General features: G+C 45.2%; 1 protein-coding gene across 5 annotated transcripts in view; it reads left to right on the top strand.

The window, feature by feature from the left end:
* KCTD1 (potassium channel tetramerization domain containing 1) overlaps positions 1–15,731 on the top strand; it is a 190,375-nt gene that overhangs the window by 169,091 nt on the left and 5,553 nt on the right. For all 5 annotated transcript variants that reach the window (XM_014727687.3, XM_003365522.5, XM_005612809.4 and 2 more), the window contains one exon: positions 121–265. In XM_014727687.3, coding sequence (XP_014583173.1) covers positions 121–265 — 145 coding nt within the window. The remainder of the gene's footprint in view (positions 1–120; positions 266–15,731) is intronic.

Genomic DNA, 15,731 nt, shown 5'->3' with positions numbered 1-15,731 from the left:
TTTCCTGACTGCCATCTTTGAAAATGCTAGCTTTGACAGTGACACAAAAAGTAGCTCTTAGTCTAAGTGGCTGAACAATTGATTCTAATTGTCTTCACTGTTTCCTCTTTTCTATCACAGAATCGGAAGACTTTTTGATGGTACAGAGCCCATTGTTTTGGACAGTCTCAAACAGCACTATTTCATTGACAGAGATGGACAGATGTTCAGATATATCTTGAATTTTCTACGAACATCAAAACTCCTCATTCCCGATGATTTCAAGGTGAGGGATTCATATTAAATTACCAATAGCATAAATATGTGATTTGTTTTGATGTGCTCCAAAAAATATTTCTAGTTCTACATTTTTAACATATACCAACTCTGATGGCATCAGAGGTCTCTGACAGACGCAGACATACTGTCTTCATGAAATAGAGTATATGGTCATTAAAGTTTTACGTGACCAAAAGAAGACTGCTTTTTACTTAAAGAATTGAATTACAATTCATTTTAACACATTGAAAATAAGTTGGTAAAATTCAAAACTTAGTTCTGAGAGTCTTAGTGAGGTAGAGAATAAGAGAAAACATCCATAGCTTAATAAAGACTTTCTCTCCCAGAAATTGAAAGCATGCATTCTACTTCCATTATATGAAATTTTAGAATTGTTCCCTTTTAAAGTTAGTAATAAGTGTTATGGTTAGTCCCACCTTGTGCTGGCAACTGTAGGCACTGGAATTAGATCAGAACAAATAGAAAGTGTTAATATTAGAAGGGAATGTACAAAAATGTAATCTTTGCAGCCATTAATACTTCTCTAAATAGAAGATTCTGAAGAGTCAGCTAAATACTATTAGAACTAATAAAGAACTTATTAAAGCATCTAAATTCAGGATCAATACATTACAATCAATAGCTTTCCTGGCAAGAGCTAATCATAAGATATAATGGACAAATATACCACTCACAATAACAACAAAAGCTATAACACCTAAGAATAAACCTATCAAGAAATATGCAAAGCCTGATTGAGAAAACAGCAAATCTCTACATACAAGGATAAAAGAAGAGTTGACTAAATGAAAGGATATTCTGTGTTCCTGGATGGGAAGACTCGAGATTGTTAAGCTGTCAGCTATGCCCAAATTACTTAATACATTCAATACAAACCCATTTAAGTCACAGATTTTTAAAAAATGAAAATTGACCCATTTATGAAGCTTGTTTAGAATGTAAAAATGCTTAAGAATAGCTGAAAATATGGCTGGCCTGGTTGCCTACTGGTTAAGTTTTGAGTGCTCCACTTCAGCAGCCCAGATTTGCAGGTTCAGATCCCAAGCGTGGACATATACCACTTGTCAAGCCATGCTGTGGCAGTGACCCACAGGTAAAATAGAGGAAGATTGGCACTGATGTTGGCTCAGGGCCAGTCTTCCTCAAGCAAAAAGAGGAAGGTTGGCAGCTGATATTAGCTTACGGCCAATCCTCCTCACCAAAAAAAAAAAAAAAAAAAAGCACTAAAAAGATTTTTGGTGGTGATAGTAGTAGTGGGCAATGGTGGATGTGTCCTACCAGACATCAAAACATCCCATAGAGCTATAGTGATTAGAAAGTGTGATCCTGAGGGTGCTAAAATAGACAAATAGATCAATGGAGTAGAACAAGGTCTGAAGAGAGAGGGAGGGATGTGTGTATAGGAATTTGATATATTATAAAGGCAGTATTTTGAATCAGTAGGAAAAGAATAATCAGGAATTGGCACTGAGACAATTAGCGCCAAGACATTTGGAAAAAGGTAAAACCAGAACCCTATCTCATATCATAAGTTCACAAAGATTCCAGAAATAAACACAAAAGTTAAAGCTATAAAAGTATTAGAAAAAATATAAAGGAATTTCTAAAAGTATAATTTTGAGGCAGAGAGGGCCTACTAAGCAAGACTTAATCACCAGTAGATCTCCTTTAAAACAAAAATTGAATTAAAGACACTATATACAATAACGGATGTGTCAGAAGAGATACTTGCAACAGAAGATTAATATCCATCATAACACAGCTCCCAAAAAGCTGTAAGAAACATCCAAACAACCCACTGGGAAACATTTTTAGATAGAAACAAAAATTTCTCAAAGAAAAAACAGAAATTGCCAATAAACATTTGAAAAGATATTTGATCTCTCTAGCATCAGAGAAGCAAAACTTAACTGAGATACCCTCTTTATCCATCAGATTGGCAAAAATTTAAAAATTGATAATATATAGTGTTGGGACATATACAGTGTGGTTGGGAATGAAAATTATTAAACATTTTTGGAGGGCAATTCAGCAGTCCTTTTTAAATTTTCAAAATACATATTCTTTGATCTAGCAATTCCATGTCTATTAATTTATCTTCTAGAAATATTCACATAAATGTGCAAAGATATGTACATAGGATGTTTACTGTAGTCATATTTGAAATAGCAAAAACTGGACACAGCTAAAAAATGTCCAGTAATGGCACATGGTTACAAATATTATAGACTATCCGTACTATGGCAGAGTTTAAAAGAGTGTGGTAGATCTATGTCTGTTGATGGGGGAGATCACCAAGATTTTATTGTTCAGTGAAAATATTACATTGCAGAATATGTATAGTATGTTCCTATTTATGTAAAAAATTGTGTGTGTGTGATTAAATACATAGAAAAAGATCTAGAAGAACAGATCCCAAATTAATAGGGGTCAGGGTGCCTCTCATCCAGCCTCTCCTTCAGGATTTTGAACCTGGGGCACATGCCAAGGATGACTAGCCAAAGGGAAAAGAGAGTATGGAAAGGGTCATATTATGTACACATTTATCTTACATGAAAACAACTCTATCCATCTGGCAAGAAAATAAAGAGAGAGAGAAACTGCAGCTAGCACGTGCAGTTCCCTGCGCCCTGGAATGAGCCTGAGGAGGATCCCAGCCTCACTGCTCCCGAGCCCATGGCAGCTCCCAGGGCCCTCTGAGTGTGCCTCTTATGGTGCTGGGCGTAGTCCAGGGTTTCAAGATGTGTGGGGCTGGTTTGTGCAACACGGCTCCTGAGTGAAAGTCAGCTACCTCATCAGTGATGATGTCTCTCAACTCAGGAAGGAAAACGGGTTGGGAATATTTCTAATGTGGCACCTTCCTACAGGGTTTTCAAGGATACTTTTCAATGTTGTATTTTCTTTCCATGCCACTTTCAAACCTCCTTCCTGCCTTCCCCTCTCACCACTTCCTTCACTGGCCAGCGTCTTATGCTGGACTCTCAGATAGTAGCTGGATTAGAGATGCCCCGTAGGCCTGAGGCCGAAGAGAAGTCTCCTGCCTCCAGCCCTCAGTCTCAACCTGGGATGCACCTGCTTAGACACGACTGCAGAGAGAGCTGGCTGCGTTTAGACAGCAGGCCCCAGGGCCGCTGGGACCACCGCTGACAGCCAAGGACAGCAGGCCCGCTTCACACACTAGCTGCAGGCAGAACAGTGAGCTCAGAAGACAGTCAGGACTGCTTCTAGGAGGCAGGCCCTGGCCCCCACGGAGCTAGGAAATGGGGCTGAGTCCTGCACTAGGCACGGGAAGTGAAAGGAGTCGGGAGAGGCCAGAGGGCCTGCTGTCCGTGGGCACGGACCCCAGCAGTGCCCCCAGCCCTAATTACACCTGGTGCTGCGGATGTCGGGTGTTCCCCACTTGGCTCTGGCCTTCCTCCCGTGTGGGAGAGCAAGTAAGGGAGTAGAGAGAAGGGCTGAAAGTGTGATATGGCGAGGTGGGTGAACGTTTTCTTAGTCTCTCATATTTTCCTGGAAGGAAGGCAGTAGAAGGAAGGGGAGGGGGGTGAAGGAGGGAAATTTCACTTTTAGTTCTACATTAAGATGATTGCATTTCCAAAGGCCCACTCCGAATCTCCACCTGGATAGTCCTTGGCTCCTTAAACTTAAGCTGCCCAACATAAGCAGGCCATGCCCACCTCCCCCGGCCCTCCCCCACCACCATGAAACCTGCTCCTCTTCCTTTGTGTCCTATCGCAGTAAAAGATGCCAGGATCTGCCTGCTCGCTCCACACAGGAAGCTGAGAGCCATTCTGCGCTTCTTCCTCTCTGCCCCCGAAGTGGGATCCTCAGGGAGTCTCTCCATCAGACCTCCCGGATGCTTCTCGAATCAGTCCACTCCTCTCATCCCCCCTCCCTAGTCCAGGCCCAGCAGCTCTCTGGAAGACCTGGAGTCGTCCCCTCTCCCACCCTTACCCCCCTCAACCACTCTCCGTGTTGAAACCAGGAGACACTTTTTTTCACTAAACTTTTAACCTGAAGATCATTGTGGCTTCCCATGCACTTGCAAGAAATAACAGAGAGATCCTACGTTACTAGTTCCCCCAGTAGCGACGTCTTACAAAATTATCGTATAACATCACAACTGGGCTGTAGACGTTGATACAGTCAAGGTACAGGACATTTGCGCCATCACAAAGATCCCTCCTGTTGCCCTTTTATAGCCTCACACCCTCTCCCCTTCCTCCATCTCCCACCCATCCCTGACCAAAGGACACTTCAGAAAGGACAGTGTATGATGACTTGCTCCTGCTTAAAACTCTGCAGAGGCTTCCCCTTCATTGTTCCTGGAGCAAAGCAGCACATCCTTGTCAGAGCCCACGAGGCCCAGAAGGCTCTGGCCCCTGCCCACCTCACCCGACTCTCATCCTACACTTATGCCCTACAAGACTTCTGTTAGCTCCTCAAACACGCCGTCTTTCTGCCCCCATCAGAACAAACCGTTCTGTCTGCCTGATGCTCTTTTCCTGGCCTTTGTTTGTCACTCAGGGCTCATGGTATAGATCACTAAGCTGTCCCATGCCTGGGCTAGCTTAGGTTTTCCTCTGCCTCCTGATTCTCCGTGGTCACACACTGTACATTTGTAATTATTTATCTATATTGTTTAGCACCGTATACCCAGCTGTAAGTTATGAATGGTTTTAGCTACAGGCGTCGGAATGGCTGATCACCAGTGCCTTAAACTAATGGAGATTTGTTTTTCTCACATAAGATGTCAGAGGTCCATGGTTGTTGGCAGTGGTATCTGCTCAGTGATGTTATCAAGGACCAGAATTCTCTGTCTTTTTTGTTTGCCAACCTCAGTGTTGACGTTTTGGCCTCATGCTTGGTTACCTCAAAGTCATAAGGTGACTGCCACAACTCCAGGCATCACATCCTCGTTCAAGGCAGGGAAAAGGGGCAAAGGCTTTTAACTCAAAAGACTTTATCCTTGTCAAAAGATCCCCACTAGCCTTCCCCTTCATAGCTCGTTGGCCAGAACTGAGCTTCCTGTAGCTCAAAGGAGGCTGAGCAGGTGATTTATTCCCTTTAGCCCTTATAGTGAGAGAAATGGGCAAGGGCTGAGGGATTGGAAATAGCTGTTGGGGAAGCTAGCCAGCAGGGTCTGTCACACGAGCTCAGCACTGCCACTCAGGAAGCATGTAAGTATTTGTGGCGAGAGCGAATGAATGCACAGATGGGTAAATAAATGAATGAGTGAGTCTCACATTCAAACCAGATTCTTTTTCATACCTGGTCATCTACTTTCTTATACTTGAACCCTAGATATTTTGCACATTTATCTTGACTTTCTAACTACTTTGTAAGGGTCTCACAGGCAGGGACATTTTTATGTTTTTCTAAAGGACACTGTGTGCTGGACACATAACAGTTGCTTAGTATTAATTTAAGCACAGCAGAAAAAGGTCAAAAGAGTCATTAGGAGGCTTGTAGGCCCTGCACCTTTATTTAAAATGATATAGGACTTATAGGACTTATATTAAATGGAAAATATAAAACATGTATGTGTGCAACACCATTGTCCTAAACTACTTATCAGGGTAATATATTTAATTTATAATTCTCATGATTAAAAGAGAAGCAGACTCCAGGGAATCCAAAACAGTTTATGGGGAATTATGGTTAGAAAACGATAATAGCTATTTGTTTTTAGTTGCAGTCCGTTCCAGAAATGGAGCTGGATATTTGAAACACATTTAAATGTGGCAGGCATCATTTTTCCTCCAAGAACATTCAGGTTAGATGCTGGGAGGGAAAGTACATGGGAGTTAAGCTGTGGCCAATTCCCAAGGACAGTCCCTTAAGGACACACCCAGTCACCCCTTGGCTAGGATTGGGCTGGTGGCTTCCCTGCCCCTTTCAAGCTCCCTGAGGATTCCAGAGCCCCGAAGGACCTGCCGCTATTCAGTGCCAAGCGCAGAACACGCCCTTTCACTGGCTCAGGGTTTAGCTGTGGCCCGTGCTTGGGGGGAAAAGACAAAAAACATGTCAAATAAAACTCACGTATCCCAGGGCCCTGAAATCTTTCCCACGGAGGCTCTGGGTGCCCGGCTGTAAATTACAGGGTGTTCTGGAACACGGAGCAGGGGCAGAAGGCAAATGGAAACTGAGGTGGCCATTCAGCCCTTGTGGCTGAGCATGGAATTGCACCACCAGCAGCCGTCGGTTTCTGGGAATCCCAGATACAGGGGCACCGATGAGCTCTCAGCCTGCCCATCCCTGAACTGTATAATAGGTGCTTTCTTCCTTGTCAGAGTTCATTTCCTGACCCTGGAAAAGGGACACAGCATCTGGCGGGTGGAGAGAATCTCTCTTTCCGGGTTTGCTAGGGAGAGCGTTCCTTGATTCCCTGCTTCCGTCTCCAGCTATTTAATGCTGGGTTGAGCAAATGCACGAAATCTTGAAATCACAACATCCTACGCCCCCTAAAATCTCATTCTGCAAATGTGCTGTCTGAGCTAGACACCCATTTAACAATTTAGATAATTTCATCTTGCAGAACACCATTTAAGTGGCAGCTGCTTGTGTCCTGCTCCCGCTGAAAGCGGTTGGAATCTGTTCTCTGGAAAAATGATTGCAGAACTTCTCTGCAGTGTTTTATTATGGATATGACTGTTTCTCCCTCTTCCCTTAATTTCCCCCTTCCCCCGAATTATACTGATTTGTTCATTGCTGCTTTATTTTATGCTTATGCATATGTGTATATGTGCACACACCCTGTTGTACTCCCCAACACACCAGGGGTCCAGAGCCTTGGTTCCATTTTTGACAGGGAACCACAAAATTCTCTCTCTCTAGCCTTTTATTTTGAACACCTTTGGTAGGTGACCCTGATGTTGCTAACATCTTTTGTGGTCTCTGGATGAATTTCCACCCTTCCTAGATGTAGAAAAATTTGCTGGCAGACAGCCCCCAACTTACCTATCTCTGGCTTAGGTTGAAAAATCTATTAGTTATTTTTAATAAGCTTTTAATATTATAGAAGAAGTATATATACACTGTAGAAAATCTGAAGATATGGACAAGCAAAAAAGAAGTTTAAACAGCATATTCCCACCACTTAGAGATAGCCACTGTTAAAACCTTTGTGCATAGCCTTCTGGATGTTTCTCTATGCTTATTTCAGATAATAATCTCTACCTTTTCATTTTTCTTTTCCCCAAAGCCCCAGTACATAGTTGTATATCCTAGTTGTAAGTCATTCTAGTTCTTCTATGTGTGACGCCACCACAGCATGGCTTGGTAAGCGGTGTGTAGGTCCACGCCCGGGATCCAAACTGGCGAACATCAGGCCACCAAAGCGGAGCACACGAACTTAACCATTCGGCCACAGGGCCAGCCCCTCTACCTTTTCATTTTAGTAAAATTGTATTTCCTCTAAAACCACAACTATATTTACATTTCCCTGGTTGACCCTAAAATGTTCTTTAGGGTTGGTTTTTCCAAGATGGTCTCTGATCCAAGACCACATATTGAATCCAGTTATGTCCCTTCCTTTTATTATGAGCCATAGTCCCTTTTCATATGATCTTGACTTGCTGAAGAGACCAGGCAGTTGCCCTACAGAACATCCCACCATCTGTATTTGCCTGGTTGCCTTGTCATATGTAGTTTAGCTCCTTACCCTATCCTCTAATTTCCTGTAAACTGCAAGTTATGTCTAAAGGCTTGATGGGTTTAAGTTAAAAGTTTTGGCAAGAATACATGTCAAGTGATATTGTGTGCTTCGTATTACATCACATTAGCAAACATATGTGGTTGAACGCCCATGAATGACTGACCATTTGACCAGGGTGAGTTATGTGTTCCTTAGGTTGCAACAAAAATGATCCCTGTGAAGCTCAGTTTTTCAGCCTCACACTATTGATATTTTGAGCCAGATAATTGTAGGGCCCTGTCCTGTGCATTGTAGGATGTTGAGCAGCATCCCTGGCCTCTACCCACCAGATGCCAATAGCAGTTATACAACCAAGAATGTTTCCAGGAGCCGGCCCCGTGGCTGAGTGGTTAAATTCCCCTGCTCTGCTTCAGCGGCCCAGGGTTTCACCGGTTCAGATCCTGGATGTGGACATGGCACCGCTCATCAGGCCACGCTGAGGTGGTGTCCCACATGCCACAACTAGGAGGACCCACATCTAAAATATACAACTGTGTACTTGGGTTATTTGGGGAGAAAAAGCAGAAAAAAATAAGAAAGATTGGCAACAGTTGTTAGCTCAGGTGCCAATCTTTAAAAAAAAAAAGCCTATCTATTAAAAAAAAAAAGAATGTTTCCAGACATTACTAAATGTCCTCTAGGATCAAAATCACCCCCAGTTGAGAACCAGTAGTCTAGCGTAAGGAAAAGAGGAAGGAAGTATTTATGGGAAGGATACTAGTTTATCTCCTAAAATTAGTGGGGACGTTCTCTCAGGTGGAAACACCCAGGCACCTCTGAGGACCTTGGTCATGGGAGTTTGAGGGCTCCTAGAGCGCTGCCATTAACACGGCTCTGCCCCAGCGATGCCCAGAGTCTCTTTCCCCTCCTGTGATTCTAGGGAGAGACCAGCTGATTCACTCAGGTTGGCTCCAGTGCTTACTTTTTAGCCAATCAGCTGTGGCAACACAGACATGGCTTCTAGGTACTCACTCCGGAGGGCCGAACTTTCTCAGAGAAGGCAGAGCACTAAGCTGGGTAAACCCCCAAGAAGTTTCTTCTTCTCTAGTACCTAAGAGAGTGCCCATTAGGACGTCTGCCTCAGCCCCTGGTCTCAGCTGCTGCCACCTAGAATCTGCGTCCCTGGTGCAGAGACTGTTACTCTTAGACCCCTGCCCAGGCCCATCTCTGTCCTTCTCTCCCAAGCCTACGCCCTCGGAGGCAGGACCAGCTGCAGCAACCAAGGAGGACCAGGAGGCGAGCAGAGCAGCCCACTCTAGCCCCATCTCAGACAGCATCTCTAGCCCCTGCCCTCTCCACGCCCCACACATCAGGCCTAAGTCCTGCAGGGTAGTTAGCCAGGGTGTGGCTTCAAAATGCAAATGGATCTGCCTGCGGCTCTGCCACCAGCAACCCATCAGTATCACTTGTGTATAATTTAGCCTTTCTCTAGCAGATTCAGAGAGTGGGGGATTGAGACAATGGCCAGGTAGAAAAGGGACACTATGCCACTGCTTCCGTTTCCTTTAATAGCTATCAGGATACATCTCAGGCTGGATAACCTTGCCCCAGAAAAACAAGAATAGTCGCGAGAAGCTGGAAGCTGGTGCCACCGGACAGGGAGGAGGTCTCCTGGCGGGAAGTATCAAGTGGTAGCAGCAGAAAAGGAGTAAGTGGGCCAGTCTTTCTCGCTTGAAGAAAAGAAAGAGGTTAAGGGTTGGGGGGGAGGAATGAATAGCTGGAGCACGGAGGCGTATTAGGGCAGTGAAATTGTAATTGTGGATATATGCCGTTATACATTTGTCCGAACACAGAGTGTATAACAGCAGGAGTGGACCCTAGCGTAACTGTGGACTCGGGGTGTGATGATGTGTCAGTGCAATTCATCAGCTGTAACTAATGCTCCCCTCTGGTGGGGAATGGCAATAATGGGGGAGGCTGTGCGTGTGTGGCGGCTGCGGGTATATGGGAAATCTCTGCACCTTCCCCTCAATTTTGCTGTGAAGCAAAAACTGCTCTTAAAAAGTGAAGTCCTTTTAAAGAAAAGAAAGAGTGTCAGCCCACAAAAGTATTTCAGAGCCAGGAAAATTAAGAACTTTAGATGCCCCAAACCTCAAACACTGGGAAAACTATGGCGGCCCACCTCCCCTTCAAAAAAGATCTTTAAAACTAAAGGAAAGTCCTGCAGAGATCTGTTTTTTTTCTTATGATGACTACTACTTGGATGCTATTTTTGAAGTATGAAATATAAACTCCTTTCATTTCCCCTCATTTTCTTGGTGCCCCTGCTTTGTGGGTCCTCTCATGTATCTGTACTCTGCCTTCTGGGGAACCGAGCACCGCAGGGGCCCAGGAGCAGTGAGTGGGCAGGAGAAGAGCTCTAGGGCTCCTGGAAAACTGGATGCGTTCCCCCTAGAAAACCCCTGTTTGTGCCACAGTGCCTCACGTGGCATCGGCACATACACAGATTTTAAAATGAATGAGCGAGCGGTTGAGGATAAGGAACTGTCAACTACTGTGTAAAATTTCAAGTACATTAGGAGTTAAATAAACCTTTGAACTGTTTTGTCGGACCAGTAAATGTGTACCGTAAGCTGAATAATGGCCCCCAAAGGTGTCTACATCCTAATGCCCAGAACCCGTGAATAGGTTACCTTACACAGGAAAGCGACTTTGCAGATGTGATTAAATTCAGGGTCTTGAGATGGGGGGATTATCCGGGATAATCCAGGTGGCCCCACTGGAATCACAAGGGTTCTTATGAGTGAACGAGGGAGGCGGGAGGGTCAGGGTCAGAGATGTGAGGCTGGAAGTGATGGGACTGCTGGCCAGGAGCCAAGGAATGCAGCAGCCTCTGGAAGCTGGAAAAGGCGAGGAAACCAATGCTCCCCTAGGGCCTCCAGGAGGAAGGCAGCCCCACCGACCCCCTGACATTAGCCCTGGGAGACCCATTGGGACTTCTGACCTCCAGAACCATAAGAGAATAAATTTGCGTTGTTTTCATCAAATCTGTGGTGACTTCTTACCGCAGCAAGAGGAAAGTCATGCACTGCATATATCGCTTTCCTCCCCCTAGGGAAAACGTTTTCTGAATTCCAGATATTTAATCAAGAAATAAGCCTTTGAAACATGGCCCATTTGCATTTTGGAGTCCACCCTTATTTACCTTCTTGTTCCGTTGTGTCTATCTCCAGGGTCTTAGGGAAGCCAAACTTATTCATCTGTAGAATGAGATCTTGATCTTTCTGCCTTGAAAAACCACTGTAAACCTCCAAAAGATTTTTATTTTAAAAACATGTACTCTTGGATTTTAAAATTATTTAAACATGATAATAGGCCTGTGAAAAACCTATTTCCCTTTAACTGGATATGAGGGTAAGCAAGAAATATGGATGAGGCTTTCTTAATTAGAGAAGATCAAATTGGCAGAGAAGAGTGACAGCATCTAGTACATTCTGAAGTTGCTTTGCTGAAAGCAAACGTGGATGCTTTGGGTTCATTTCCTTCAAAAGAACTAGGGCTGAACCTGCTACCCCCTAAACTCCTGCCCATTTCCCCCTCGTACCTTGGGAATAAGAGACTGAGTTGTCTAGCATTTGTAAAAGTTTTTGTAAAAGGAACGGTGGGCGCTGTCAGATAAGAACTGATGCTTAAGGAAAGAAGATTTCAAAAGATTCCGAGACCAGAAGGAAAGGGACTCAAGGCCAGAAAATCTAAAAGGAAACATGATAAACTCGAAAACATGGGATTTAGATAATAAAATTAAATGATGCTGATTGAGGAAGGGAAGGAGGACGTGGTTTCTAAAGAAAGCAGCCACGGGGCTGAGTCTGTTCTGCAGGGAGTTCTCTAATGAGCCAAGACTGGAAGTGCACGTTAGGAAGTAGAGAAAGACAAATATAAAGGAGGCTGCCAAGAAAACGAATGGCCAGTGTGAGCTTAACCATGCAGAAAATGGTAACAACAACAAGAAGGGCCTTTTTAGTTCTCGGGCTGGCTGATGCTTGGAGGCAAGTCAGCGTGGGCAGCTGATGGCCAAGCGAAGCCCGTGTGCTCAGCTGTTCTCTAGCGTGCACTGCCCCCAGCACAGACGGCGGCTCTGCCTTGGAGCCCAGACAGAACTGGGTGGTAAAGGGGAGAAATGGAGCCCAGATAGTCAAGAGACAGTAAAAGAACACCTGGTGGTTTGAGGTAGTTCAAGGCTAGGCCTGTGAGATTACGTCCCAGGGTGCAGGATGACCTTCGGGGGAGCCCTTTTAAACTTTCACTATAATGACCACTAGCAGGATCCTTGAGGAATCACTGAGCAGGGCTAAAAGTCTCAGAAGGGCCAGTGTCTCCCTAATATTCCAAGAGCAGATACCGATGAACGTGAACAACATTCCATAGGGAGGTGCTCTGCCGGTCCACGGCCAGACTGCAGAGTGCATTAGTACATGTGTGGTTTGTGAACTCAGAGGAAGAAAGAAGGTGGTGAGGATTCAGAGTCAGCACGGGGGGCCTTGTAACCCCAAGTCCTGTTAGCCTCATTGCCTCTGGGTTAATGTAGACAAACGGGTAGATCAGGGCATTGTCATGGGCATAGACTCATAGACTATCAGGACTGGAAGCAACTGTAATGTAATTTATTCCCCTCATTTTACAGATAAGGAGATGAGCCCTAAACAGTCAGAGGAGACTGTCTGGGCAATACAGAGACTTGGGCCCCTCCAACTCCAGCCTTCCCCTTGGAGTCTCACGCTAACGCACAGGATTTCAACAAGGCATCTAGCAGATGCCACAATTATGGGCTGGATGACCTTAGAATTATGGGCTTTATCACTGCTTGAACAGCCAAAATCCAGAGTCTTAATTTACTCCCTGAGCATTAACCTGAACAAAGGCTTGTATATAGCTCTCTCCTCTCGGTACTTTAAGAAATGATTCACATGTACAAATAGAACACCCAGTTCAAGAAGACACAAAGAGGAGAGAGAGACCTAAAGCACTGGATGAAAGAACCCAAGATTTCTCAGTACCTTGAAAGAAGTTCAGAACCAAGAGTCTACAATTTAAAGAAGGGTGAATAATGGAGGATTTAAACAATTTCACAAACGCCGAATGAGGAAGACCTAGCTCAATGGCAGCTCTTGTGAAAAAGATGGAGGGACTTTAGCATAAGTAAAACGTGAACTAATAGAGCAATGGGGCTGCCAAGAAGGCGAATACGGCCTTATGCTGTGTGGTAGGCAGACTGGTGGCCCCCCAAAGATATCCATGTCCTCAGTCCTGAGGCCATGATTATCTCACCGTCCATGGCAAAGGGGACTTTGCAGATGTGATTGAAATAAGGATCTTGAGATGGGGAAGTTGTCCTGGATAATCCAGGTGGGCCCATTGTACTCACAAGGGTCCTTACAAGTGACAGGAGGCAGGAGGGTCAGAGGAAGAGAAGGAAGTGTGACAACAGAAGTAGAGGTAGGAGTGATGCTGGACCACAAGCCAAGGAATGCGGGCTGCCTCTGGAAGCTGGAAAAGGCAAGGAAATGGATTTTCTCCTAGACCTTCCAGAAGAAACACAGCCTTAATAACCTATTTTAGCTTTCTGACTTCTAGAACTGTAAGAGAATAAATTTGTGACAGCTGTTACAGCAGCAACAGGAAACTAACACAGGTTGCATTCACAGTGATTAGAGTGTCCAGCCAAGCAGAGGCTGTACAGTGCACTCATTAGATGACATCTGAAATGTGAGGTTCCGTTCTGGTTTGGGTTTTAGGAAGCATGTTGACAAAGTCAAGTACATACCAAATGTTGAAGAACTTCAGAGTCACAGCAAATGAAAAGGAGCTGAAGGGATTGGATATTTCCAGCCTGAATAAGATGAACACATTACAGTTGTCTTCAAATGTTTAAAGGGGGAACAGGTCAAAGAGAGATTAAGATCACTGGAACCCCAGAGGGCAGGATTAGAACTAGGAAGTTGGAGTTACAGGGAAATTCAGGTCATTCTAATGAAGACGTTTACAGCAATCCAAGCTGCAGACCCAGTAAATGCTGTGTCTTGCTAGGCCGTAAGCATCCCATCACTGGAAGCATTCAATCAGAGACTGAGTGGTCACTATTCAGTGATGTTAGAGAGGATTCCTCCGTGGGGTCACGATCGGTCAGGAAGACTGCTCTAAGCGCCTTTAGGATTTGAAGACTTGATGGCTCTAGAAAAGACAAAGCATATTTTCACTAGAGTCCAGATCTTCCTTGTGCTAAAATTTGTAATTAAATCTCATGGGAAAATAAAAAGCAGTAGCAGAAGTTCTCACTTCTGTTTCTTGTGTAACCTTCAGTGCTGTTTTTAATCTTCTCGAGAGCTGTCATCTTGATAAGTAAATATTGAGGTCAGTATCTCACAGTTGGTGTACTTCGAAGACTGCAAGGCCCCCGCAGTGGGGGTCCGTGGGTCGTCTGGGAGGAACCTGCAGTCTCCCCACTCTGACCCTCAGGCTGGGCTAGGGGACCTCGGTTCTGCCCTACCTTAAGAGCGGCCACACCTCAGATTAGTTCTTCACTCCTCAAACAAAACAGTATCTCCTTCAGGTCAGGAGGCAAAGGAGGTAGCAACATGTGAAATGAAGATGATTAGATCAGTGGGCCGCTCCCCTTTGGGAACCAAGTCTCCTGTAGTAATGGAGTTGCTGGGAGAGGACAGAATGAAGCAGCGGCCCATTCTGCTGATGAGTATTGATGACAGCATCTTCCACCTGGCCCAAGGTTCTCAATATGGAAGGTGGATGACCCAGCTAGAGGCCACTGGTGCTTTCTCGCCTCTCCGCAGTTTTCTCTGGAAGCCTTGACTAATTTCTGCTGCTGCTTGATTTACAAGAAAAAGAGCAAAGTGCCAAGTAAAACCAGTTCTCCTGTGGTCATCCTCTCCCCATGCTCCATCCTGTCCAGATGGTAGAGGCCTCTGACAGCACTCAGGCCCTGGGCTGACAGCCTCAGCTCTCCTGCAGGCACCAGGCACCAGGCACCGCCTGCCAGCTCTAGCCCCTGGAAGGAAAGCAGAAGTGCCTGTGTCAGTTGATTAAAACATTCTCAGTCAACGTGTCTGGACAAGTATCCACTTACCTCACACCCAGAGATGATTGTGGCCATAGCTACGTTTAGACATAATATTGACCTGCTTGATAACATTGTTCCTAAGTTGCTGCCTCCCCTTCATGCTCCTTTGTCCTTCCATTCAGGGACTTGTGTGTGTGTGTGTTTTATACCTATCTGCTACATTTCTGTTTTAATTCAATAGATTCTTTTTTTAAGGCAAGAGAAAAAGAAACCATGCCTAAACACTGGGTGAGTGCGCGTTCAGAAATGGCCTCGTTTCCTTCCTGCACTTCTGTCTTGCAGGAGTCAAGGCCTGATGTTGTTTGTCTCTCACTTTATGATGACAACACCCATAGGGGGCTGAGGGCAGTGTGTCAACCTTCCCCACACCATCACACAGCAACACTCAAGTTTAGGTAAAAGCAGCATGCACACCCCAAGGCGCCCACCCGCCCCCTCTCCTGCCCCACTTCTGCCATCGCGCTGCCCACGCCCTCCCGCGAGAAGCTCTGGAGCTGCCTCTGAAGATAGTCAGGAGCCTGGGCTTCTGGTGAGCAGTGCGCAGCGGTGCCTCCTCCTCCTCAGGCGACATTTGTGCTCCATCCAAGAGGACGTACAGTGGCTTCTCTCCAACACCATCAAACTTTCCCAAAGGCATTTTTCTACGAAAAGTGAAAAGTCTTGGGGGACTCCGTTCACATC

The sequence above is a fragment of the Equus caballus genome, chromosome 8 (assembly GCF_041296265.1).
Source record: "Equus caballus isolate H_3958 breed thoroughbred chromosome 8, TB-T2T, whole genome shotgun sequence".
Lineage (NCBI taxonomy): Eukaryota > Metazoa > Chordata > Mammalia > Perissodactyla > Equidae > Equus > Equus caballus.
Note: the sequence above shows the minus strand (reverse complement) of the source record. Positions and strands in the feature narration are given on the sequence as shown.